At 48.0% G+C, this 27864-nt stretch overlaps 1 protein-coding gene across 1 annotated transcript in view; it reads right to left on the bottom strand.

Moving 5' to 3' along the window:
- The window catches only part of PRKAR2A (protein kinase cAMP-dependent type II regulatory subunit alpha), a 1246928-nt gene that overhangs the window by 1059204 nt on the left and 159860 nt on the right, over positions 1-27864 (bottom strand). The window contains exon 2 of the mRNA XM_069643325.1: positions 25062-25097. Within this exon, the coding sequence (XP_069499426.1) occupies positions 25062-25097 (36 nt within the window). The remainder of the gene's footprint in view (positions 1-25061; positions 25098-27864) is intronic.

Below are 27864 nucleotides of genomic sequence, written 5' to 3'. Positions count from 1 at the left end.
GTGTATTACGCCCTATTACCACCGCATGGAACAATCCTCTCTGGCCTATTAAAAAGGGAGCTGGGTCGTGGAAGATGACAGTGGATTACAGGGAGTTGAATAAACACACTCCTCCCTTAGTGCACGCAGTCCCAGATGCCATTACCTTGATTGAGAATGTCCAAAAGTTTGAGGGGACTTGGTATGCAGTGATCGATTTAGCCAATGCATTTTTCTCTGTGCCAATTGCTGAAGAGTGTCAAGAGCAGTTTGCATTTTCGTGGAGTGGACGTCAGTACACTTTCACGAGGCTACCTATGGGGTACATACATAGTCCGACTATCTGTCACCGGCTGGTGGCAGAGCACTTAGACAAGATACCGTGTAAACCTGACATACAAATCTCTCATTACATTGATGATATTTTGATTCAGGGCAAGGATGAGCACAGTGTGCAAAGCCAGTTAGATGTCATTATGGAAGGATTGAAGAAAGAATGGGTGGAATATTAATTCAAAAGAGTTGTGGGGAAAAGAACTGTGGCAAGATATTGCAGAAATGTTATTACAAAGTAAAGTCACTGTATATCATGTGGACGCGCATTGTGCCACAGACACATTAGAACGTTGGTTTAATTCTGTTGCAGACGAACACACCAAGATTTCATCTGTGGATGCAGAGGCTCAGGAAGACGATTTGGAGGGTTTGCCAAATGGGCCCATCAGAAATGTGGACATCTTGGAGAAAGGGCTACTATCAGGTGGGCACAAGCTCGAGGAATCAGTCTTCCTTTAGAAGTAGTGAAAACGATCATTTTGCAATGTCCAGTGTGCCAACACCAACTGCATAGACCTATCCCTCAGATTGTTTGAGGTACATTGCGAAGAGGAAAATTACCAGGTCAAATTTGGCAGATTGATTATATCGGTCCCATGCCAATCAGTAGAGGTTGTCAGTATGCATGCACTATTGTGGATACATACTCAGGATATTTGATGGTTTTGCCGTGCAAACGTGCAACACAACTGAACACCATCAGGTTGTTAGATCAGATCATACTACATTATGGAGTGCCTTTTCAGATTCAAAGTGACAATGGGTCATATTTCAAAGGCGAATTAATCCAGGAGTATTGTCAGTAAAAGAGCATTGAGTGGTTGTATCACGTACCCTATTATCCAGCTGCTTCAGGGTCAATTGAACGAATTAATGGGTTATTGAGAGAACAGTTGCGCAAATCTGGAGACGGCAGTTTGGCAAGCTGGCGTGATCGTGTGTTTGATGCGGTGCAAGTATTAAACAATAGACCTGTGAATGAGCATGAAACTCCTTTGATGCGATTAATGACTCCTACTTTACAGGTTCAACCCAATTCAGTCAGAGAAACACTATTGTACTGGGAAATTACTCTGGGTTCTTTAGCTCCCTATCGAGCAACTCCAGAGTCAGCAGGGGTAGACTTGCATTCCCATGAAGCAATCAGATTAGACCCGAGAGGGATGGTTGTAATTGAAACAGGGATTGGAGTACAAATTCCCCCAGAGCATATGGGATGGATTGCCCCTAGATCTAGCCTAGCATTGAAGGGAGTTCAAGTATTGGGAGGGGTAATTGATGCCGATTACCAAGGCGAGATTAAAGTCATCCTGATGAATAGTGGGGACCAATTGTTATCAATCCACAAGGGTGATCAAGTGGCCCAATTGATAATTATTCCCATTAAGTTGTCCATGATTAAGAAGGGGGAGCCTCCTACAGTGCTAACTACCCGTGGGGATCGCGGTTTTGGCTCTTCAGACAGTATGGTACCGGATGCAAAGGTGTGGGTGGAAAAGCCAAGTGGCCCACCAGTGCCCGCAGATGCCATTGCATCAGGCAAAGATCACGTAGTTTTAGTCATGGAGCCTGTTAGAAAGAAATGGCAATATGTGCCCGCAGACAAATGTTACCTGAGAGAGTGATGTGCAACACTGATATCTCTTTTCTGGGTTTGCCTTGTAGATCATGTGTCTGGCTGGTGTAATTGTGGTACTAAATGGACTCCATTTGGGAGAGTTAAACAGCCTGCCGCTACCAACGCAAAATGTCACATCTGTGCCAGTGATCAAGGGGATACTGATAGTGATGAATAATGTAGTTCCAAAGCAGCCTTATGCCGATGCCGAAAAGCCAGCCAGACCGAAGACATGGATTCGTGAAATGCGGCAAACACGTCAGGAGCAAGTGAAAGCAACCTTGATGCCAGTCATGTGAGAAGCATTTTCAGGACGGCAAAAACATTCTCCTATGATCACCCAGATGGAGAATATGTGGATATATCTGGCACAGCAGGTGCTTAACATATTGCACTTCTGTCTTACTGATGTGACCAATGCTGAAGCTTTACTGACTACGTGCTTGGTAGCAGTGCCAACGCCTGTACCGGTTTTAAAGCATATCTTCGGCGTCACACACAATGATTCTATGGTTCAAAATTCGGATATTAGGCAATCTTTTTCCGTTTATGAGTACTGTAGGTTCTGCCAAGAAACCGATCGCAAATGGAGAAATTTGAGAAGTGTTATTACTTATAATATAACCCAAGGTGATGTATGTTATTTTATGACCTGCAATGCACAAGAAATTGGCAAATGCCAACAGATCGATTTAACCAAACAACACAATCATACAAGGTTTGAGCAGCGACTGTGTTCGCGAGTGCCACGCACATGCACCAGTGTAAATATTACTATGTCTTGTAATCATACAGTGATAGCTGCCAGTCATTTGAATCATGTGAAACTTCCAACAGGATGGCTCTTTTCATGTGGCAACATCACATACACTTATATTCCAGCTAAAATTTCCGGAGGTCCATGTGCTTTAACTCGATTAGGACTAATGATGTTTCCTTTAAACCCAGCGATAACTCGAGGTAAACGGTCAACTTTCGAATCTGTAGGTCTATCTCCCGATTGTGATTCACATGTACACTTGTTATCAGAAGCTGAGGTTCTAGCATTAACCCTTTCATTAGTGGGAGTTTGGGGTTTATCTGCTGGGGGTTACAAATCTTTGATGAAATTAGCATGTTTAGTAGTCAAAAGCCTTAATCATACTTCTCAGGCATTAGAAGAATTACTCCTTGATAGTCAGGTTATTAGAAAAGCAACTTTGCAGAACAGAGCTGCTGTTGATTATCTATTGCTAAAGCATATTTTAGGGTGTAATGCATTTGAAGGTATGTGTTGTTTCAATTTAAGTGACCATTCACGATCCATTGAAAGTCATATTCGAGGTTTGAGGGATCTTATTTCTCAAGTGTCTCAAGATCGTACTGGGAATTGGTGGGATTGGTTATTTTCATGGATACCGGATATTGGGGGTACACTAAGTTACGCTTTTGCTTGCATTTTCATTATATTGGCTATCATAATAGCTTGTTGTTGTTGTATTCAATGTATTCCCAATTTAGTTTTAACATTTCGTAGGTTTCAGAGACCGGCTCCTTTGCCACCCGGCTATGGAAGGTAAATATCCAAAAGGTGGAATTGTTATGCTTGAACTAAAATGGCGCTGGTGCGCTATGTATTCTGGGAGCGCTCGGAGCCATGATGGATATTTACTTCATGCCGCAGTGAAAAGCTGTACACATTTTGCTGAGTGTTAGATTCACAGTGCTGAGGAAAACATGCTTTCCAAACCTGGTATGCCATCAAGGACATTTCTGCTGGGAAAGCTAACTTTGTTATGGGTTGTTACTGTCTTCGGCAGAGCGTGTTTTTAGAGGAGGGAGGCACTCTGCTCCTTGAGGGTGGCTGTCGATTGACCCAGCTGGCAACCGACAGCTGCTCATCAACTGCGCAAGTGCCATTTCCAGACGGTTCGAGAACTGCCACCCCTTTTCGGAATGTGTATATATGCGGAAACCCGGAGGTGGTCAGGTGAGACTTCAGCCGGAGGAGGACGCCTACGTCCGGCACTCCTGTGAGCTGTGGTGCTCTCGGCCTGGCTGTTCCTGGGGTCTTCCAGCCGCTTCTGGGCGAGATGAGGAATCCAGTTACGCTCACGGTGATGTATTTCCTTTTGAATTCTTTGCTTCTTCTGTGATTTATGTCCATGTTACTTCTGCGAGTTATTTCTATGTTATCACTGGTTGCCGTATAAGTGCTGATTATCTTCTAAGAGTGTGTGGTTGCGAGTTATTGAGTCTTTCTGGGTTCAAAGTATTTGCTCTATAATTGCATTGGTGATGTATGTTTTTCCATGCACTCTGGGGAGAGCAATACAGAGCATCCAGCACCCATTTGTCGGTGGTAATCTTTTCCCACTCACTGACGTACTTAGTCAGCCAGCCTCCCACCGGGGTGCACGGGTGGGCGTCCAGCGTCTTGGCAGGTTGAGGCTTCATTCGGCGCCGGCGCCGGCGCCCTGCCCTGCCCTGCCGGTGACGCTGTCCTCCTACCCCGTAGGCCTGGGAACAGCCTCTGTGGGCTTCCTAGGTCATGGATCAGGATGGCTGACAGTACGAGGAGGAGAAACCTTTCTAAGATCTGCCCGACTTTCCTCTGGAGGAAATAAAGGAAGAGTGGTCCTGTTGGTGGGTGCCCAGGGCACGGGCCGTCTCTACCTTGATGTGCTGCAGGGACTCATCGACGACCTTCCCGAAAAGGTTATCTCTGTCGAAAGGCATGTCCATTACTCTCGTTTGGACTTCCTGGTGGAACTTCATGGCCTTCTTCCAGCCTTGGGGACGAAGGCAGACACTGTTCCACCATCTGCCGGAACCCCGTGTCGGCAACATCCAGCACCACTGATGGCATGATCTGATGCTACCTCTCCCTCCTGGAAGAGGGCGATCGTCTCCATCCTCTTGTCTTCGGGAAGGAACTCCAGAATCGGACCCAGCTTGTACCAAAGCTCGCGGTCGTACCTGGCTAGGACCGCTTTGATGGTGGACGCCACAGTATAAATTACCTTCCTTCCAATGGTGTCAACTTCTTACCCTCGCTGTCCGGAGGGACTGAAGACGACGAAACCGGTTAGATGACCGCTTCCTTGCGGTCGCCGAAACCACCAAATCCAGCGATGGTTGCGATCTCAGGCACTTGGGTGCGAATTCCAGTACCCAGTACTTAAGCCTATCCCGCTTTGCTGGAGCCATGCAAGGGTTCTTCAAGAGGGCTAGGACTTCCTCCCACACGTCCTCTAAGAGGGAAACCGCCATGATTGTCTACCTCTTGGCGCGCGCCTCCTTCCTGGTTTCTTCTGGCACAAGCTGGAACAGCTCGGAGGCTCTGGCGATCATAGAGTGGAACGATCCCACCTCGTCCAGTAGGGACGCCCTAGGTTGCGGGGACCCACTGTCCGCTCAGACGATATTAACGTGGGTCTTCGTGGCCGTAACAGTGGCGGAACAGACGCTTGTGGCATCTTTTTTTTTATTTTTTATCAGCAGGTTTATAGTTTACTTTTAAACTTTATGCTATTTACTAATACAAACCAAACTTTCATAAAATTTCTAACAGGAAAAAGATATGTAAAATCTCATTAAAATAGGGTGAAGAGAAAAGAAAAAATTTAAAATAAAAAATAAAAAGAGAAATGTATTAATGAATAGAACCCCCAGATCCCATCCCAAGAATCTAGTGGCACTCCATCTTCATAAATTTTTTCCGCTCGTCTCAGTAAAACTCTTCTTTTCATCTTCATCCATAATCAGTCTCTCAAAGATTTTTTTGACATAGGCCATCAGGGCTAGCATCTCTGCATTTCTCCTCCCTTGACACAAGCTGACCCAAAGTGAGTTGGGAGATGATGTTGTTGAGTTCTGAAATAGGTGTCCCAAGTGTGTTGTTCTTAAGTCCTTCAGTGACTCACATTCAGTTAAGTGTTCTAGGTTTTCGAACGTACCCTTGCAGAGCCGACATGTATAGTTTCTCAATGAGGCTACTTTGCGTCTCTCGAGAACTTCTTTTGTAGGGAACAGGTTAAAACGGAACCTCATGAAGTCTTGTCTGATAGCGGGAGAGGGGAACTTTGTCAAGTATCTTGGAACTTGACCTCGTTTCCTAGCGTCTTTCGTTCTCTCTCCACCACTGTTCATGCTCCGGATCCGTTCACCTGTGTCTATCCAGTCCTGGTCATAGAGTTTCTTCTTGACGTGGTCGGGATTTTTCATAGAGATAGAATCTCTTCGCTCAGTGCTAAACTAGTTAGTATCTCCACACATGTAGATCTCCATTCAGTTAGAGACTTCTCACTGTTTAAGGAGATAGTTTTTTGTAGGACTTTTTACCCTCCGTCGCCTGGTGGTTGTAGACATTTCCTCAACATCGACAGTGATCTCCAAACCATAATGGTGTACAATGACACCATTCCCATTTCTCTCCTGATCACTTCTACTGGTAGGGAGCTTGGCCTGTTCAAAACTTGTCGCCAAAATGCTCCCTCAACCTGCTTCCAAAGCGAGCCTGCAAGTTGTAGCTGCGTTTCAGAGCCATATGTCAAAATCAGCGTCACCTGTAGAAGTTAATGATGGGGAGTAGGGTGAATTTACCATACTTGCGGTTGATTATTCTAGCCTGGGTTGCTAGGGTCTTGGCTTTGGACTTCACGGCCGCTGCCCCGTATGAGTCTACCATGCTAGTGTTCACTGTTAACCCCAAATACTTCATGGATTTAACCTCAGGTATTTTAACCCCTTGGAGACTCCAACTTCTTTTCATTCTATGGCTTCTGTTTGCTTCTCCTATAACCATAATTTTGGATTTCTTAGAGTTGATGGTTAGTGAGTTATCACACATATTTAGACAGAGCGTTCAGCTGTCTCTGCAGACCCACTTCAGTTTGGTCCATGATTAGGAGGTCGTCAGCGTAGAGTAACGTTCCCACTAGAGTGCCTGCGATCCTTGGGCAGAAGCACCTCCCCTCTTCAAAGGCCTACTCGATGTCAGATATATAGAGTTTGAATATGGCCGGTGCCAGTCTGCAGCCCTGTTTTATCCCTGCTGATGTTCCAATTTCGCTAGACAGAGTTCCTGCTCTGTCCAGGCGTATTCTTAGTGTTGTTCGAGTGCAGGAGTTCCAGGGCTTCCCTCAGGTCGATCGGACAGCCCCATTTTAGCAGTTTTCCCCATAAAGTATTCCTGTTTATTGAGTCGAATGCATGGGCCAAGTCTATAGAGGCAATGTAGGTCTTGTTTTGCTTAGTTACTTTTGCCCTGCATTTCAACAGATTTATCATTAAAAGATTTAGGGCAGTTCCTGTCTCTTTTTTGAAGCCAGATTGCCACCGGTCTTGGTGGTTTGATTGTTTGGACCACTTGTTCAAATGTTTCAGGAGTATTGCAGAGAACAGCTTTCCTACCACATCCAAAAGGGCGATTGGTCTGTAGTTGGCAGGGTCAGACCTATCGCCCTTTTTGTAGATCGGGACTATGATTGACTTGGTCCAAGAAGTGGGTATTTTCTTTGTTAGTTTGATTTCCTGGAACAGACACAGCATGAAGTCGGCATGGTGCTCTGGGTGTTGCTCCAGGACTCTGAGTGTGGATCATGAGGCCTACCCTGCTCCTCAGCCGAGGCCTGGTAGGCAGAACGCCCTCGGCCCGGGGGTTAGTAGAGCTGCATTTAGGCTTCCCTTCAGACGTATTGCCGGTACTAGCGCGTGGCCCCTCAGACAGGTTGCCTGTACAAGGACTTAGTCCCTCGGGTGAAGACCCAGTATAAGAACCTTCTGATCCCTCAACAGTGTCACTGGGAGGATCCGAAGATCCCTCGACCCGTAGGCTGGTAGCCGGGGAGGCCTCCGTGCACGTGCTGGTGGTAGAACCTGGGCAGTCGCTCCTGCGCAGGCGAGTCCTTGGGAAGGAGTCTCCCTTGAGGGGTGCAATGAGAACAAGGCCTTACCTTGGGCCTGGATCGATACTTGACAAAGTCCTTCAAGTCCTCTGAGGCGATTTCTGGAAAAGCTCCCTCCACCTGGCTAGCCTGTTCTTCAGAGACCTAGATGACAGGGCGTTGCACGCAGTACAAGCTTGCCAACTGTGGTCTAGGCCAAGACAGAGGGCGTGGGAGTCTGAAGTTGGGAAGAGTCGGTCGCAGGATGGACACCTGCTGAACCCTGTGGAAGTCGGCATGCCCCGGGGAGGAGCGTGACGCATGAGGACCTTGTACCTGTATGACAAAAAGACAAAAATGACAGAAGTTTCCGCGTGTGGTATTACATGGCCGACGCCAAACCCAGGAGCGTTGGTGAATTCGGCCCATTCCCGTCAACGCGGAAAAGGGGAGCTGAGTGTTGTGCTAATGAACCAGGTTAGACGTGGATAATCAATGGTTTATTACCAGTAATCAAGATACATGCATGAGACCCCCAACCATCGTTGCTGTTCACATCAAACTGTGCATTTCAAGCAACAACATTCCTCTGGGGATTCCTGCCAGACACCCTTTGGTGCTCCCACTTTTCTTATCGGTTGCACCACAGCAGACAAGATTTTTCCAGATTTGATACATTCACTACACTCACCAACCATTCTTTCAACGTCACGATCAAGACCCGGCCACCAATAGTCAGCTTTTATAATTTCCTTGGTTTTGTAGACACCAATATGACCTTGACGCGCAACTTTAACTAGCCTCTCTCTCTCTCAAACACCCAGGAACAACCAATTCGTCCCAGTGATATACCAGCCCATCCTTCACTGACAACTCCACTCTCACTTCCTATAAAGATCTCTCTTTGCCCGACAACAACCTCTTCGCTGGCCATTCTCCACTGACAAAACCAACAATGCGTTTCCATCTTTCGTCAGATGGCAATGCTTCAGCCCATTCCTCCTTCCGTATCACACCTTCCGTGGTGGCAAACGCCAGTTACCTACATCCACGTACTTTTCTTTCTCCACTTCATTTCCATCATCCACTCTCAGTCTGGAAGCACAATTCGCCTGCACATTACTTTTACCCGGGACCACCTCAATATTAAATTTCAGACATTGTAACCTAGTTACCCAGCAGGCAACCCTCCTTGAAACCTTATCGAGCCCCTTGCTTTCGAATATTGCCTTTAAAGGTTTATGATCAGTCCTCAGTGTGAATTCTTGACCCCATACAAAATTTTAAGCTTCTTAATTCCCCAATGGCAAGCTAAGGCTTCCTTTTCTAAAAAAGAATAATTCAACTCAGCCCCCTTTAACATCCGGGAAGCATGCATCACCACCACCACCTCAACACCATGGAGTCCCACTTGGAACATCACAACTCCGATGCCCATATCGCTGGCATCCACGGAAAGAACCGTCTTCTTTCTGGTGTCATACATAGCTAATGGCTTTGCCATGTCAATTTTCAGTTTTATTTCATCGAACTCTCTGGCAATTCCTATCCCACTCAAACTCCACTCCCTTGCTCAATAACGCCCTCAGACTAGTCATTCCGTCAGCATAGTTTTCCTTGGGTGGTGATAAAATTCTATCGTCCCTATGAACGACCTCAATTCTGACTTATTTCTTGGCACTTGCATTCTTTTAATACCATCTACCAAATCTCTTCTCGGTCTCGGGCCCTCCTCTGATATTTCGTGACCCAAGTACTCCACCGCTCATGTAGAAAAACACACTTCTCCCCTTGTAACGTTATACCACGATCTTTGAAAATTCTCAAGACCATCTCCACCCTTTTTTTTTTTAATTGCTCTTCACTCCTCCCACAAATGAGCACATCATCTTGAAAACACCAAACATCACTTACACCCTTTAGAAGCTTATACATAACCTTTTGTAAAACTGATGAGGCTGATATAAACCCAAAAGGCATACAGCAAAATTGATAAATCCCTTCATATGTAATGAAAGCTGTTAATTTTCGCGATTCAACATCCAAATTAATTTGGTCATATGCACTTGCCATATCTACCTTGGCAAAAAATGTCACATTTCCGATCCTACTCAATAGTTCACCCATATTTGGAAGAGGATGGCGGTCTGCTATCACACACCTATTCAATTCCTTCAAGTCTACACAAACTCTTAAAACCCCACTCCATTTTTTTTACCACTACTACTTGGGAAATCTACTACAGCTTTAGCGGTTTCAATAATACCGGACTTTTCAAGTTTCCTCAACTCCCCCCTTACCGCGTCGCGCATAGTCATGGGCGAAAGTCAGAGTTTAGCGCACACAGGTGTGCTCCCATCTTTCAATGCAATCTTGTGCACCATGCCCTTAAGGCACCCCACACCATTGTTAAAAACATCCGGGTACCTCACAATTAAATCACTCATATCACCACTCGTCTTGTCAGATAGTACCACACTACCAACGTTCAAAACTTGTTCATTGCTGTTAGGATCCAGTCTGATCCCTAATTCTCTTTGCTCCTTCCATCCAAATAGGGCTTCCCCTTTCTTGGCAACGTAAATCTTGCCATATGTCGTCCTCCCTTTGAAACTGAAATGAGCAGTACAACACCCCAATAACTATTTTGCCTCCATTGTAATCTCCAGGATTCTTATCCGATGGACCCAGATCTTCCATACGACCACACACAACATTCTCATACGTAGCATGAGACATCAATGTGATCTTCGAACGTGAATCCGCCAGCATTCTCACTTGCCGTCCATTTACCTGAACCCAAGCAGCCGGATGTTCACACTCATCAACCTCAGTACATTTCACCATATTCACAGTACAACCTCATTCTCAGAAACCTCACTTTCATCTGATGACCCCACATTGCTTTCCTCAACAAACAGTCCCTTTTCCCCCACCAATGCAATAGTTTTTGCAGCAATTTTCGAAATGACCTCACCTCTTAGACAAACTGCAGTTAGCTCGTCTCCCAGGGCATATAGGAGAGGTTGATAAATGACGTGCACTGCCACACCTGAAACATAATCGGTCATCCCTCCTTGGATCTCCCTGTACACTATCCTTCTGGGTAACTATTACCCACCTGAACCACTCCACTCTTAGCCTGGGCAAGATCATTCCTCTTCACATATTGCTTTTCGGTTTCTTTCTTTCCCTTATACTACCTTTCTTTCTATCACCAACTTTCAATACTTCAATAGTATTGCGAGGGTTTTGTTTCTTTAATCCCTAATTTCGCCAAACATTGCAAAGTATGTTCTATTCTCTAGCAATACCAATGACCTCCTCCAAAATAGGGTCATCTTTCAATCACACTTCCTCACAGATCTTATCATTAGAGCAGTGCAGCATAAACTGGTCCCTTATATGCTCGTCCAACCCACCACCAAATTTACAATTGAAGGATAGGTGCCTCAATGCCGTGATGTATTCTTCTACAGTCTCCCCATCATGTTGAAATCTCATTCCAAAATGATATTGCTCAAGTACTGTGCTAATTTTTGATTCAAAATGTTTGTCCAGTTTCACCAGAGCCGCATCAAAATCATTCACTCCACCATCCACATCTAGTTCTTGAGTGTCTTGGAGCCTCTCATAAATCCTCTGCCCTTCATAGCCCAGAAAATGCATATGCATGGATACTTTCCTTTCGGTGGACATTCCATTGCCACAAGTCACGTTAACATAATGCAAAAATCCCCTCTTCCAGGGACCCCACTTGATCTTGGGTGGCCCTGGGATAGGCATAAGCTTCTGCGGTACCCAGAACTCCTGACAGGGCCATCTCAGATGTGTGAATGCCAAATAACTTCAGAGAGATGAGGGGGAGCAAGTGCAGTACAAATGGACAGTTCTAATCAGTGGGGAAAAAAAATGTTTTGCACAACTCACCAAAGCAAAAGAAAAGCACCACACACCAGAAATGATATCTTCAGCTGCCGCCTTCCCATGTGGGCCCTGGGCAGAGAGAGGAGATGAAAAAAAAATAAAGTTGTGTGCAGCTTCTAAATAGGGCGTGTTGCCTTGCCGCTCTGCCGTGAAAGCGTTCTCACAAAAAAACAATATAATAAACACAAATCACGTTGCCTGTGCGTCATATGTCCCAGTCTCACACTAGAAACAGGCACGCGTCACGTGGCTTGCTCGTCCCAAAAGTGGGAGGCTTCTTCCTTGAAACACGGAAGCAAGCTTAACACGCACAGCCTCCAGGACCTATCCCACCCCAAATCTCCCGGCAGGGGCCTCGGGAAGGTGGGACGGAACTGACTCTCGATCGCAGAATAAGGATCAGCCGCCCGCTCTGTGGCGAATGGCCAATTGGATACTGTGTCCTTTTCCTCGTCCCGCTGATCGCAGGATAAGGATCAGCAGCCTGCTCCATGGCAAACGGCCAACTGGCTACCGTGTCTTCTCTCCCGTCACTCCACACAGCATCGGAAGAGTCTGTTCCCTTACTGGTCCTTGATCAGGCACCGCACACCGCCAGGGAAATCTGCACTCCTCACGGTGCAGTCCGACCACCGCAACCTCTCCTTCTCCAACTCGCTCCGCACCGATAGACAAATCTCCACATCCTAGAATGCAGCGGTGGCCAGCAGCGAAACCAACGCAGCAACGGCTCTTCCTGGTCAACCGTTGAGGTTGGGGGTCTCAGGACGGAGGTGAGCGCTTATTTCCTGCTTCTCTGATCCCATCCTCATCGCCAATGTTGTGCTAATGAACCAGGTTAGACGTGATTAATCAATGGTTTATTACCAGTAATCAAGATACATTCATGAGACCCCCAACCATCATTGCTGCTCACATCCAACTGTGCATTTCAAGCAACATAATTCCTCTGGGGATTACACAGTCTGGAACCTTATGACATCAGACCCTTGTACTCAATGCGAATTCATAAGCAGTGCTGCTGCATCTTGGTATATTAAATCAGACTTATTACACAACACTGAGGTGTGGCGCTGCAGGGAGGAGTCAGGTCAGCGCATGCTCTCAGGGCTGCACCCCTGCGCGCCTCTAAATTTAAAGGGGGAAGAAGGTTTTTCTGGTGAAAAAGTTTCAGTGGAAGGGATGCCCATGCAGTATAGAGGAAAGTGGACGGGACATAAGAGTAAGTAGGTGATGCACAGAGACAGAGTTGGTGATAACGACATTCGAGAAGGAGCTGATCACTCTACTTTGGAGGTGAATGGATAAATGTCAAAAGGCCCTCTGGTTTGGAGGTACCGAAGGGTCACGGCCTATGTATGCATTTGGAGTGCACCAGAGTAGGGGAACCTCAGAGAAAGCTCTGGGATGCAAATTAGCCATGTGGGCCTCGGGACAAATCCTGCTAGTGCTAGGATGTGACCGGTCCTGCCCGAGAGGGACCAGCGGCCCGGGCTACCCTAAAAAGAAAACACTTAACAGTCGACTCTTCTTTCCCAACACAAAGTCACGAATGTGCTCCAGCACCGGTTTATGGAAGATTTCTTCCCAACCAAGATGTCAAGTGATGGCCCGAGCTGAAAGTGTTTCACAGGCGACGCAAACATCCCACCTGCGATCCATCCCGAGACACTCTAAACAAAGCACGTGTAGATCAGAAGCCGAGTAGTTCCAGTTACACGACGCACAAGAAACAAAACCCTTATATCCCAGCATAAGCAAGTGAAAAAAGACTGCTTAACCGGGGACGAGTGAAAAGAAATTCCTGACAAAGGAAAAAGGAAAGAAAAAAGTACCTGCTGGTGCCAATACGTCTGGCCCAAACCGCACAGAGAAAAGGACAGAGAGCGCCTGGGGAGGTAGAGCCCGTAGCCAGGCATGCACTAGGGCCCTCATCATAAAAAGGAACAGTTATTCACATAGTGACTACTGTACTCCTAGTCCATAGGCCCCATTCCTCCTTCCTTGTGGGACATTCCGCCCTTTGGGACGGGAGCTTTTTGTAGAACCATACAAAAAGCATTTGTCTTATTTTTAGGTCATGGGTCCGAGCGTATGCGTGGCCACAAGCTCTGCCTCCCCAAGTCCCGCCCCTGTGCCTCAGTCCTTATTCGACCAGCGTATGTCGTGCTGTAACTGGCAAGCTAAGGTATTTTTAGGGGGATGGAGGGAGAGTGTAGAGGAAAGGGGTCTATGGACTAGGAGTACAGTAGTCACTACAGTGAGTAACCTTTCCTTATTCAGACGTTCTTTTCCCCTTTCATCCAAACCTGTAGGTAATTCACTAGCACTTGTCTCCAGGGGGCGGAAAGTTCCATTTGGAAACTTAGCTGAAGAGATACTTCAGTACCATCTGACCGAATTGGAAGTCTGCTACTGAACTCATGTCGATGCAGTAGTGTCTGCAAAAGGCAGATGAAGAGGCCCATGTCGCTGTTTTTGCGATAGTGACCCAGGGGACATCTCTTTGAAATTCAACTGATGCAGCATTTGCTCTGATGAGGTGGGCGTATAGCCCCTTCGGATGTGGGTGATTCTGTATAGTTTTGTAGAATCGCAGACACAATCCATCTGGCAATGGTCTCTTACAAGGCAGAGAAACCCCTATTCGTGCCTCCAAACGTGACAAAGAGCTGGGGGTATTTCCTGAACACCTTTCTCCTGACTGGGTAAAACTTCAAGGCCCTCCTCACATCTCGCTACTGGAGGGGCGGTATTTTCTTACACTTGTCAATCACCGGATTAGATTCTGGGGCTCTCCAAATTCATGGCCACCCTTTTCTGAAGAGCCACATGTAAAGGTAACACAGGATCCGTAGACGGACCCCTTTCCAAAATATCCGTATGATCTTTCTTATCACAAGGCGCTGGAGGTCTGGACCAGCCCAAGTATTCCACCACCTTAGACATAAGGTGCCTATATGAAGAGTTGGCATGTTCCCCAGGTTCTGGCTTGCCGAACTCCAGCTCAGGAGAGGTATCAATACCACTTGCAATATGCAAAGTGTCACATCCTGCTCTCCTCTGAAATTAGGCACTCTGGCGCATTAGGAGTCCCATACTGGAGCCCAAAAGGGGCATCCCCCTCCTCTGAATGTTCCTCCTCTTGAAAAATAGAAGTGAGGGACATACATTTTTTCGGGCAGCGAGCCCAGAGGCTTCAAAAGCAAAGGAGTTCACTTTGATTTAGCCAAATCCTTCCTTGGAGGGTCAACAGACCCTGGGGACTGAGCCGGTAAAGTAGGCCCCACCGGTGTCTACATCCTCGGCGTCGACAACGGCACCACAGGTGTTGAAGACCCAATGGGCACCAACAATGGCGTTGAGGGTTTCTAAAAGTTCAAAGATGACAGAGACCTCGACATTCCTCCCTCCCCCCGTCTCGAGTTATCCTTCGACACCTGTCACGAGGCCTCGAGAGATCTCAATGTGGATCAAGCCGTGAAACCGGGCTCTAGGGCATGCGAGTATCAGGCCGAGGCTGCTCCTTGCTGACTTCCATAGAAGGCGCGGACGGAACTTTGCCATGTTTCTCAAAAATCTTAAGCATCTCCATACGGAAAGCTTCCCACTCTGCTGGTGTCGACGTTTTGGAAGGGCATGACACCCTCTCGGGGGTACCGCCTGACAAAGACCAGGAAGGTGCCTCCGCTTCCAACGATTCAACGAGGACGAAGACCAAGAGTGGCGGGAACCACTACGAGACCGCAAGCGCTTGGCCTTCTTCCGACGAGGAGTGTCGCCCCCTCGGGTCGAAAGCCCAGCCGGTCGTGATTTACGGGGCTTAGCCACTTTGCCTACCTTCAGCTTCCCCTTTCGTTCCCAGAAGGGCTTTCCTGTCATGGATTGACATTTGGAGCAGGTATCCATCTTGTGGCCCTCGCCGAGACACCACAGACCCAATGCAGATCCGTAATCGACATCTTGGTGCTTAACTCCTTACATTTCTTAAACCCAGAATAAGGAGTTGTCGGGGTAGAAGACGAAGACATTGTCAAAAAGAAGGAAAAGAGCAGTACTTCAGAAATACGAGGCGCGCTGAGTTTCATGAAGCAAACACGTTTGCAGAAAAACTGAAGTGAGGCCAACGGGCGTCGTGTGTGCTATTTATAACATCAGATGACGTCACCCTCAACGGAGGCTTTCGAGGGACATCGTTGCAACGCCATTGATGCAGGGCACCCTCTGCCGAAAACATTTCTGAAGTAGCCAAAGCTGGACATTATATGTCAAAGATGAGGAATACGTTGGAGGACACAATCCTTTCGAAACAAGGCTACTGCCCATATCATTTTCGTGAACACTCTGGGTGCTGAATTGAAGCCAAAACGGAGGATCCGAAACTTGAAGTTCGACCACCCCACCGAAAATCTCAACTCCCGATGTGGGAGCCATATCGGGATATGCATCCTTTAGATGCACTGCACAAATCCAATCTCCATGATGCAAGGCTGAGAAGATTTGTGTGAGGGTAATATCTTGAATTTCTGGAGGGGAAGGAAAACATTTTAATCTGCAAGATGCAGAATGGTGCGCAGGCTTGCCTGGTTGGACTTTGATACAGTGAAAAGACGGGAGAAGAAACCCTGTCCTGCTTCTAGACTTTGCACCTCCTCTATAGCTTTTATCTCAGTAGTTTGGGTCTCCCTCTTGCAGGCTAGAAATCTCCAATCTGGTTCAGAGGGAAACAGAAAGGGGGAATAGTAGGTAGTGGGAGTTTGAATCCCCCGCATGCAGATCACAACACCCAGGAGTCCGAAGTTATGGTCCTCCAGGGATCCATTTATAGGGAAATTCTCCCTCCTACTGGAGTCCTGTGAGACTGAGCCCGATCATCATTCTGGTGTTTTATCGGCGGAAAAGGCTGAATAACTTGTTGAAGTGTCCTGTTGAGAAAAGAAACCCTTAGGAGAGATTTTCTGTTGCTTCTTCTTTTAGGTGCTGGGTGACCTGTCTTGTAGTCTCGCTTTTCGCTCTTGAACATCTAAGAAACCAGAGAAGGAACTGGAGTATGCATCGGCCCTATACGCTGGACACGGATTGGTGGATGCTGGTTTTGTTAGCACACAGCGACTTCACTGTTCGTGTGCTAGTCTTCTTTTTCGCTGGTTCCTCATCCATTAAACTGCGGAATAAATCTAGTCCATTGGCTGCCTTTAAACTTATCGAGTCGCTCAGGTGGAATGAAGTTCTCGAATTCCAATAGATCCTTCCATCACCTCTGGTTTGGAGCTGCTAGAAGTGCTGTGGCCTTACCTTGCCTAAGCTGGAGGGCAGAGTTTGCGAAGATCGGCTGAGGAAGATTAAGCTCATGCAGGTTTTGAAAACATGGTAACCGCTGAAACCACCGACAGGCGGCTGAGGGCAGGAAGACAGACTTCCTCTGTTTGATGAAGTCGATATCACATATCAATTCTTTTGTTAGTATGTGCTACCGAATAAGGTTTAACCCAGACCTCTTTTGCCTCTGCTAGGACATTCTTTAGAAGGCTTATCCTTATTTTTCCAACCGCTTAATGGATTGGGACCCTGCTAGCACGCTTCCCTCTGGTGGAAGGTCATGGACACAGATTTCAAGGAATCCCAACAGGTCCATAAACCTGTCGTGAAAGGTTGTTGCGGACTTGTGGCTCTCCGGTGCCAGAGGCAGAACAGGATCCTGGGCAGGAAGAACCATGGAAGGCTCTGGAGCCCGCAGCAATGGTGGCGGAGCTTGTGGCTCTACCAGGGGTGAAAGGTGGAGGGTTAGGGGCTTACAGAAGTTTGGAATGGTTTCCATAGAAATTACCTTAACGTACTACCTCATGGGACCTGAATACATTCATGGGTGCAACTGGTGTGGTCTCTGCTGTTGAGGACTGGGCCTCTGTGGAGGGGTAGACCAAACCATGATTCTGTGGAGATTAGTTACCAAGATGGCCTAGACATCCAAGGATTTGCATAACACAGCTAAGAGGAGGTGATAGGCAGAGACAGAGTTAGTGGTAAGGACATCCGAGTTGGTGCCGGCCAGTCCACTTTAGGGGTGAAAGGGTCATCTAAAGGAGCTCTGAAAAAGTACCCAGATAGATCCCATCCCAACAGTGCACTTGGGAGTGGATCTTGGACGATCCTTTGGCACCGATGATGCCACAAAAGTCAGAGAGGGTGAAATACCTGAAGGAGCGCTCCATTTTGGTCTGACACATGACAAAAGGGGCCCTCATGGGTTGGACCCAGTCATGTTTAGCCATCGCACAGGGAATTTCAGCAGTGCCGGTATCGGATTTAGCCCTCAGTGAGGGAGGGATTTATGGGGCATTCCCGGTGTATTTAGCCCCGGCCACTGGTGTTACCCAACAGAACATTTCTTCCCAGCATTGAGAAATCGAGAGAAGGCCTGTGCTAAATGACAAAGTTACTCACTGTAGTGATTACCTTACTCCTAAGCCCATAGTCTCCTTTCCTCCACAGTTGTGGGACATTCTGTCCATTGGGATGGGACAGGAGAATGTTTAAAGCATCAAAAATACAATTGTTGTCTTTTTATTTTTACGCGGGGTTACCGCATGTGACCGTAGCCCCGCCCTCCCGAGCATCGCCCTTCAGTCCTCTTGTATCGCCAGGTCTTAGACCATTTAGAAATAATCGAGGATACTTATTAGAGGGTACGGCGGATGGGCGTATGGAGGAAAGGGGACTATGGACTAGGAGTAGTCACTACGGTGAGTAACTGTTCATACTCCTACGTCACGTCCCGTCCCCTTTCCTGCATACTTCTGGGAGACTCCCAAGCACCGACCATAGGTATTACGGGTGGATGGAAATTACCCTTGTAAAACATTTTTTTAGAATGTTTTGGCCAAATTGGGCCTCAGCCCGGGAGCTCAGATCGAGACAGTAATGTCTGCAAAAAGCCGATGAGGAGGCCCAAGTAGCTGCCTTGGCAATGGACTCCCAAGAGACGTACTTTTGGAAGGGAACAGAAGCCGCTTTGCCACGTATCAGATGTGCATGGATGCCCTTTGGTGGTTGAAGGCCTTATAAATACATGAGGCTATCCAACTGGAGATGGATGCCTTTGAAGCTAGTTTACCCTTTGGGTTACCAAACGTAAAAGTTCTGCAGAATTTCTGAGATCACTTGTTCTATCGAGGTAGAACTTCAGTGCTCGCCTGACGTATAGTTTGTGCAGAACCCTCTCGGCCTAGGAAGGAAGGAAGGAAGGAAGGAAGGAAGGAAGGAAGGAAGGAAGGCACAGCCTTATCCTTGTGGAAAGTTAGGAACGGATGTTCCACAGAAAGAGCCTGAAGCTCACTTACACGCCTTGCCGATGTTACTGCAATCATAAAAGATAAGGTAATTGAGATCGGTAGTAGCCATGGGTTCAAAAGGCTTATGGCTTAAAGCAGTGAGGACCACATTCAGATCCCATTTGGGATGAGGGGCTCGAACCGGCGGGAAAAGATGAAGACCCGCAAAGTGCATCTTGATTACAGGGTTAGCCAGTGAAAAAGAGCTCTAGACCGTTAAGCTGCAATGGAGAACAAATAAGCCCTGCAGGAAAAGATATGTATGCCAGAGGCGGCAAGGTCCGATACGAAAGACAAAACAGTGTTGATCGAGGCATGTCTGTGGGGCAAGCTCTTTGGCCAGCCACCAGTGACAAGAACAGAGCTATTTGCTCCTGTATTGTGTTCTCGCAGAGGGCTTTCACGCTGCTTCGATTATATCCATGTTGTCTTCAGGGAGGCTAAACTGCACCAATGATCGGAACTCCAGCACCAAGCTGAGCGATTATGGGGCGGGGTGCCAACACTGGTGATCGCTCTGGTGAAGAAGGTCGGGAATCTGTGGCAGCCTGATCAGAGAAGATCACCGCAGGTGCTGCAGGTCCCAAAACCGAACCTGGCTGGGCACCACAGCGCTATGGAGAGGAGAGCGTAGTTGGATGCACTCCTGAGTTTCCAAAGTGGCCAATGTATCAGTGGCAAAGGAGGGAAAGAGTAAGCTCTCATGTTGTCCCACGGGATCTCGAGGGCATCCCCCAAGGAAGACACTCCGAGCCCGTCCCTAGAAGCATAAAGAGGAAGATTCTTGTTCGATGATGTTGTAAAGAACTCCACCTCTGGAGTGCCCCATTGCTGGAAGATCTCAGTGAGAACATCAGTGTTCATCTCCCATTCGTAGCTCGCCGTACATTGGCGGCTGAGGGAGTCTGCAGTCACATTGATGTGGCCCGGAATGTGCACAGCTTCGGGCATTGTGCTGGATGGACCAGGTCCAAATTTGGATCGCCATGTCTACCAGAAGGGGAGATTTGGTGCCCCCCCCCTGTTTGTTGATGTAAAACATCACTACAGAATTGTCTGTGCGAATTCGGACCACACTGTTGGTGATCGAAGGATGAAAAGCCTTGATCGCCAGAAAAACTGCCAGGAGCTCCAGGTAATTGATATGGAAGCGCCAGTCTTAGGGCATCCACAAATCGTACACCTTGAGGTGACAATGTCGCACCCCACCCCAAAAGGGAGGAGTCTGTAGTAACTGTTACTTGTGTGCAGGGCTCTTGGAAGGAGTTCCCCACTGAGAGGTTGCTGGCGCATGGCCAGCATTGAAGATCCACTGTCATGCAGGACGGGACAGGAATCATCTTGGAATCAGAGTCCATAGCCTGGGACGAGCAACTCCGAAGAGCTAGCCGAGTGTCTCATTTTCAGGCGTGCAAGAGCTAGTGCTAACACACAAGAGGCCACAAGGCCCAAGAGTCTATGGAACCACCAGGCCGACATATGGGAGGACTGCAGGAAGAGCAGACACGTGGCAAAAGGTCCGTAATCCTGTCCTCTGTCAGGAAAACTTTGGTTCTGACAGTATCCCAACGGAAACCCAGAAAGATCAGGTCTTGAGATAGTCATAAACGTTTTCCGCCAGTTCACCGACAGCCCAAGATGGAACAAGAGCTGAAGGAGTGACTGAAGATTGGCCGAGGAGGCTTGTGGGCAAGGACTGCGCAGAAGCCAATCATCCAAGTATGGATAAACATGGAGTCTGAGGAATGCTGCAATGACCGACATCTTCGTAAAGACACGCAGTGCCAAGCTGAGACCAAACAGAAGCACACAATACTGGAAGTGGTCCGTTCCCACGAAAAACCGCAGATATTTTCGATGCAGGCTCCAGATCAGAATATGCATGAAGGTCTATCACGCTGAGCCAATCGCCCTTCCGGAGAGAGGACTTTATCTGGCAGGGAGTAATCATCTTGAACTATTTCTCTTGGGGTAGGAAGAAATTGAACATGAAGAGGTCAAGGATAGTGCGCGGGCCAGCCTCGTTGGGTTTGGGCACTGTAAACAGACGGGAGTAATAGCCCTCCCCTTGCTCCCAGAAGGGAACGAATTCCACTGCTCTGAGGTCTAGAAGCTTCAGGACCTCGGCTCTGAGGGAGGGTGACCCAGTATGCTGGAGAGGAATGTGGGAGGGAGGGTGGGGTAGGGGTGAGGGGCAATCGGAAGTCTGCCCGAGCGACTGACAAAACCCATCGGTCTTCGGTGATGATCTGCCACGCCTCCAGATGAGACGAAATTCATCCTCCCACCGGAGTCTCGTGCGACCGATTGAAAATATCATATAGATGTTTTATCGGAGGAGAGACGACCCGTTGGCTGAGGAAGAAGCTGTTGAATGAGGAAAAACCGGCCACTCTGCCGTTGCGGGTTACGGCGGGGCCCGCCAGTTGGAAATCAGTGCAGCATGCGCGACAGTCCTGAAAGCCTCTGAAACTAGCGAAGGACCTTGTTTGAGACCCTGACCTCCGAGTGTAAGGTACCTTTGCTGGTGTCTTCGCAAGGACTGACAATGACTTGGCAGTTTGAGCACTCGCCTTGGTCTTTGTAAGTTCCTCGTCTGTGGAGGAGTCGAATAGTTCTTTACCCTTGAAGGGGAGAGCAAGCACCTTGTCCTGAACTTCCTTAAAAAACCGAGCAGCATGCAGCCACGCTTGGCGGGAGAGGTCTACCCAGACCATAAGGCCTCGAGCGGAAGTGTCTACGTGATGGGCTGCGGGCTCATGTAGATCCTGTGCCATAACCCAGGCGTCAGATAAGCCACCCTTGAAGTCTTCAAGCCTATCCGGAGGAATGCATTCCTAGAACTCAGCTAGCTCCTTCCACAGTTTTACATTGGCAGCAGCCAGGATAAACTCAGTATTAGCCTGAAGAGTCGAAATGGAAAAAAACCTTTTCCTCCAATGGCATCAAGAAGTTTGTCCTCCTTGGAAAGGATAGGAGATGCTGCCGTGGACGATGTAGAGGCCGGCTTTAACTGGAGCATAGCTGCTACCACCACAGTCGACTAGGGGAGCCGGCATGCAGACAAACACGTGAAGCTTGTAAGCAAGTGTCTATTTTCCTGTTTAGGTGCTGCCTGGTTTGAGGTTTTTCTCATACCTTATGGGCCTCGCCCAGGACGTCCTTCTGAAGAAACAGGCTGGTGCACACCTGTATCGACAGAGTGAAGGCCCCAGAAAGTACCCGCTCCTGTGGACCTGGGGGCTCGGGTATTGGATGTCTAGCAGTGGCATCATATTCAGCACCCGGTCATGAAAAGCTTGAATAGAGCGGGGCATCGCCGTCCTGGTCCGCCTGGTCCTCATCCAGTGAGGCGAGAACAGAAGACTGGACACCGCATGTGGCGCCTCAGGCCCCAAAGACGTGGTTGGCAGAGCAACCAGAGTGTTTTCCACACCAGAAAGTGGAGGCAGTGGGGGAGTAGGCCCCACAGGGAGAGGTGGAGGAGGTGGCATTACCAGATCCGGCACAGGGACTGCTGGGGCAGGAGCCGGCTCAGAATACATTTCCTTAAACAAATCCTTAAAGTACACCTTCATGGGATCAGAATGCATTAAGTGTCGGAAGGGCCATACGCCCAGGGTCGCAAAGAGGATGGTTGTCAGGATGGTCCTTCCCCAACTGGATCCACGTAGATCAAAGGCACGGACGCAGGAGGGAGCGGTACTGAATGCAGCAGCGGAGTCCGAACAAGCCAATCCATTGGAGGGTGGAACAGGTTTTTATTATCCACAAACAGTGGAAAAGGCTGCTCTGCCCCAAAAACAAGCCCATCAGCACCTGCCGTGGTGAAAGCTGGTGTAAGAGAGGTAGTCAAAATGGCTGCCACAGACCGCAGGGGTTGGACTGCCACTTTGTCGATGCCTGAAGTGAACTGCGTCACATGTGTCAGTGAGGATGTAGTCACCACAGGGGAGTCAGGGGCCTTATGTGCCATCTTAGCCTTGTTACAAGGAACCTCGGCAGAGCCAGTGCTAGAAGATCTAGAGTGTTTGAGACATTTTAGGGACTGCTGATAAGTTAGCCCCAAAGAGGGGAGCCTGGAGGTGCCGGTACTAGAAGACTTCTGGTGCGTGACCAGCTTCTGTGCCAACACAGCAGGACCTCAAAGGAGGCCCCTCAATCTTGCCGGTGTTAGATGTAGCCCCAAGAATCGGAACTTCGGGAGTAACCCTGGTACGTTTAGTCACCTCGAGCCGCGATTCGGTATACTTAGTTCCAGAAGTGGAACCATCGGCGGCTGGCCCTGGTGAAAACAGCAACAGAAGAACTGGGCCCAAATTTAGCCCCCAAAGTGAGAACATCGGATGAAGATCCGGTCTTGGCAGCGCCTTTACAGGGGTCCTCAGAGGACACTCCGGTGCGCCCGTTAGATCCCTTGCGGGACACCGAGCTGCTTGAGTCCCTCCTGGACCCAGAAGACCCTTGGAAGGAGTCCCACGGCCAGGGTGCCCTAGAAAGGAACAAACTTAAAGGTTGCCTCCTTTTTTCTTCAATGAAGTGCTGTAAATGTGGCAGAGGAATGCGTTGAAACATTTCCTCCCACTTAACAAGCCGACGGAGTGCCCGGACAGAGAGGGAGTCGCAGTAGAAGCACACGTCCCCAACAGTGTCCCGGGCCTAGACACTCCAGGCAAAGAAAGTGGCGAAGCGACGTTTGCAGGATGAACAGAACACGAATCCAAGACGCTCTGCATAGACAGAAGAAGAGATGACCGTGGAACCGGAGCAGGAATGAAGGACAAGGGAACAAAAAGAAAAATATTCCCTGTGATATAAGTGCGTCCGACCCGACCGCGCAGAGAAAAGGACTGAGAGGTGATGTGCAGGGCGGAGCTCAGGAGGGCAGGGCTACAGTCACGTGCGGTAGCCCCACGTAAAAATAAAAGGACTAACCTTTTATTTTTGATGCTTAAAAAGTGCTCCGATACCATCCCGATGAACAGAATGTCCCACAAGTATGGAGAAAAGGGGACTGGATGTAGGAGTAAGTGCGTCACAGGTGAAGTATGCATCCCACCTGTGATCCAGTCTGAGGCACTCTAAGCAGAGTGCGTGATGATTCAACGCCAAGTCGCTTCGGATACACAACGCGCAGGAGGAAAATTCCTTTAGTCCCGGCCTATGCAGATGAGCAATACCGCAAAACGGAGAGGAGGGGAAAAGTAATTCTGACAGAAGGAAAAAAGTTGAGAAAAAAGTACCCACTGGTGCTAAAGCGTACAGCCCTGACTGTGCAGAAAAAAGGACTGATAAGAGTGGCCCAGAGGTAGGACGTGGGGAGACAGCCTGTGGCCACACATCCGCTCGGGCCAGTGATATCAAAATTATTTTATGGTGCTACAAAAAGCTCCTGTCTCGTCCCAAAGGAGGGAATGTCCCACAAGTATGGAGGATGGGGACGGGACAAGCAGGCAACCAGTTTTTTTAAATAACAAAAAAAGGACCAACTTTGTAAAAAAGGCTCAGGGGGCATTCGCAGTTCTGTGGTGAAAGAAGGAAAAAAGACATTTACTTTCCCTTTTGAAAAGTTCTCCTTCACACACAATAATGTAGACTGCCCAAACACAGGTGTAGGTATGTTTGTATTTCCACTGATACAAAAACCATGTGAAAAGTTACTTTCTAAGACAACCACTGCAACAGACCACTTGACAGTATGATACACATTTCATGTAAAAACGGATGATAGTGTCTCACAATCACAATGAAACTTAAAAAGGAACAATTTATTTGGTAAACCACAGGGTTATGAGGAATTAGGTAGAAAAATATATATCAAATAAATGTCTTGTTAGTTGCTTAAGTTGCTTATTTTAACACAAGTTGGCAACCTGAGCAGGGAATCCAACAGATAAGATTATGTCTGCAAAATCTTTATTCCAAAAAGAATGCGCTTAAGTATTCCAATTGCATCCTTGTGCATAAAAGGTTTTTCTTAACATGACCAAGTGAAACATTTACCTGAAACTCTTCTGTTGAATCGGTTTATTACAGGAGCTGTTAAAAAAAGAAAGTAATCAATATTAGTATCATAAGCATCATACAATTGGTCTTAACATCAAGGAAAGTTGTGTTACTGACAGTAATCCATTCTGAGAATGTGAAGTGGTGGACACAGAAAAATACAACAATTTATACGGATTTAAGATCCAATTAAAGTAACTAGAACAAGTGCCTAGTGTAGTTAAAACATGTTTTTAAACTGCTGCCGTTGCCTCAGTGTAATAAAGTCATGGCATAGAAGAAACCAGACAGAAGAAAAACACCACAAAAAAAGCAGAAATTACTAAGCTCATATGTATATGCATCAGGTTTAAGTACCCAAGTAACAATGTGGCGCAACAAATTCCCAAGCTCCACAAAGGGGACAGAGCAGCCTTGATAAGAGTGGCTGTAATAAGTCCCAGCTGTCTTATCATAGCCTGAAGCACAGAGAATTCTAAAAGAGTAAAGTGAGCGGGTAGGAAAGTGCCCAATGGCTTACAGTAACGGTCAGTTTGCTGCGTCTCCAAGAAGCATGAACGTTGAAGTTTAAAGTTGAATGCAGTGAAGTTACTTTCTGAATAAAAGAACTAGGAAAACAATGTTACTTGTAACCCTAGGTCTCCATCATGGGATCATGGGTATCCTTAAAATATAATATAGAATAGCTCAGACTGTGGGCCGTATCTTGGAATATTATTATGGTATTTGTTGAGCGCAGACCTAGCTTTGAGAAGCAACAAAACGCTTTACAGAGGTATACAACACCACAATTGCATAACAGAGTTCTTTTCAGAGGTAACAGCAGAACAGATATACAGCAGTGGTAGGAAACAGCAGGGCACAGAGGAGGGGTACAGCTGTACCGGGTGGCAGGGAGGAAAGGGGTGGATGGCATGCAGCGAGCCAGGTGGCATGGGGGAAGACACGACGAGCTTGGTGTTGAGGAGGAGAGACTCCTTGAAGAGGGGGGGTCTTAAGCTCTTTTCTGAATTGTAGGTAGGGGCAGGTCTGATGCTGATGGAGAGGAGGTTTCATAGTCTTGGGGCGTAGGCAGAGAAGGCTTGTTTTCTGGCCCCTTCAAGTCTGCACGTGTTCTGGCTTCTGGCGGGGCGCTGTCCGCCAGAGAGGACGAGTTTCTCTGCGAGGTAGATGTGTGACTTGAGGTCTACTGCCTTATAGATGATGCAGCAAGACGAAGGGGATACAACCATGTACACTCAACAAACATGATGTGGCCACCTCCTGGATCTGCTAAAGCGAGGCTTTAGGGGTCTGGCATTTGCTTTGACAATGAATTAGTCCTTGACATCCGCCTACTTTTGAGACATTCCGAATGTTCCTGAACGGCAATCTTTTCAAAGAACGTTTCTGCATAGTGTTCCGGAAATAGACCTTTTTGCAACAGCAGAAAATGCCAAATAACCAAGCTCTACGTTTATTTACCCGGAACAGAACTTGGGAGGTAATGCCCTTTTGATGAGATCATTTTCTCACACCATGTCTTCGATCCATGCTATCCAGGGTGACCAAGAAATTCAAGCAATCCGAAAGGGGGCGCTAGTTAGCCCAGCCAAGATGGCCGCCAGCTTGTGTGCCCTGGAACACCCTGACAAATCCAGAACGCATAATGATGCTTCCCGACTCGGATTCATGTCAGCGGGAAAGTTGAGGAATCCACCTCACAGACAAAATCTTAACAGGCCTCTCAGTTCTGTTGGTACACATCTTAGCCTTGTTGAGAGGAACCTCGGAACAAAGTCCGGTCTAAATAGCTTCCCCGAGAGGGGTTTCGAGCAGTGGTTCGGTACAGAAAGCCTCAACAGAAGCCTCAGGGTGCACCCCGGTGTCTGTGTGGGAAGCTCCTGACAAGGAGACCTTAGAGCGAACTGCGGTACCCAACGCCTCAGCACGACTATGCTGGCTATTAGCGCCTGATCGGTGAACCTCAGATCGTGATCTGGTATATGCAGGCCCCTCGCGGGAGCCCTCTGAGAAAACCCTGGTACGCCCATTAGGCCTGCGAGGCACCACAGGGAAAACCCTGCTAGAGCTTTGGAAGCCCCTCTCGACCTGGAGGACCCCGGGAAGGAGTCCCCTGGCCGGGGTGCCCTGACTAATAAGGAACTTACCGGGCGTCTCTTCTTTCCGTCGAAGTGTTGGAAATGCGATGGAGGAACCTTCAGGAAGATCTCCCACTGACGAAGACGACACTGAAGTGCCCGGACCGAAAGGGAGTCACAGAAGAAACATGAGTCCCAACTGTGATCCGGTCCCAGACACTCAAGTAGAGAGCATGGGGATCCGCCCAAGCAAAGTGACGTTCGCAAGAGGAACAAGTGGCAAATCCCAAACGATCCGGCATAGACTGAGGACTACGCAACGGCAGAACCGGAGCAGGAGAGTAGGACAACGGGAAGAAAAAGGTCTTCCCAGTGATGCTACTGCGTCCAGCTCCGACCGCGCTGAGAAAATGACTGAGGGGCGATGCGCGGGAGGAGCCAAGGAGGGGCGCGGTGAAAGGAAGCGCCCCCAATTCAGCACGATCCTCCCCGCAATGAGAGACAATAAGGGACTCTCCCGTAGTGGGAATAAGGCCAAGACAGAGTGCGGGTGAGCGTAAGTGGGAGTTTATCCAAAAATAAGGCATGCAAAGAACTCTGCAACCTACGAGAGCGCTCTGTCTGACAATAGCAAAGACAGGCGTATTTCTAATACAAAAAACGTCATCAACACCTAAACACTATAGGGGGCACAAGTTAATTGGGATTGGGTGGCGTCG

This window comes from Ambystoma mexicanum, chromosome 2p, assembly GCF_040938575.1.
Source record: "Ambystoma mexicanum isolate Mex_15411 chromosome 2p, UKY_AmexF1_1, whole genome shotgun sequence".
In the NCBI taxonomy this organism is placed as follows: Eukaryota; Metazoa; Chordata; class Amphibia; order Caudata; family Ambystomatidae; genus Ambystoma; species Ambystoma mexicanum.
Note: the sequence above shows the minus strand (reverse complement) of the source record. Positions and strands in the feature narration are given on the sequence as shown.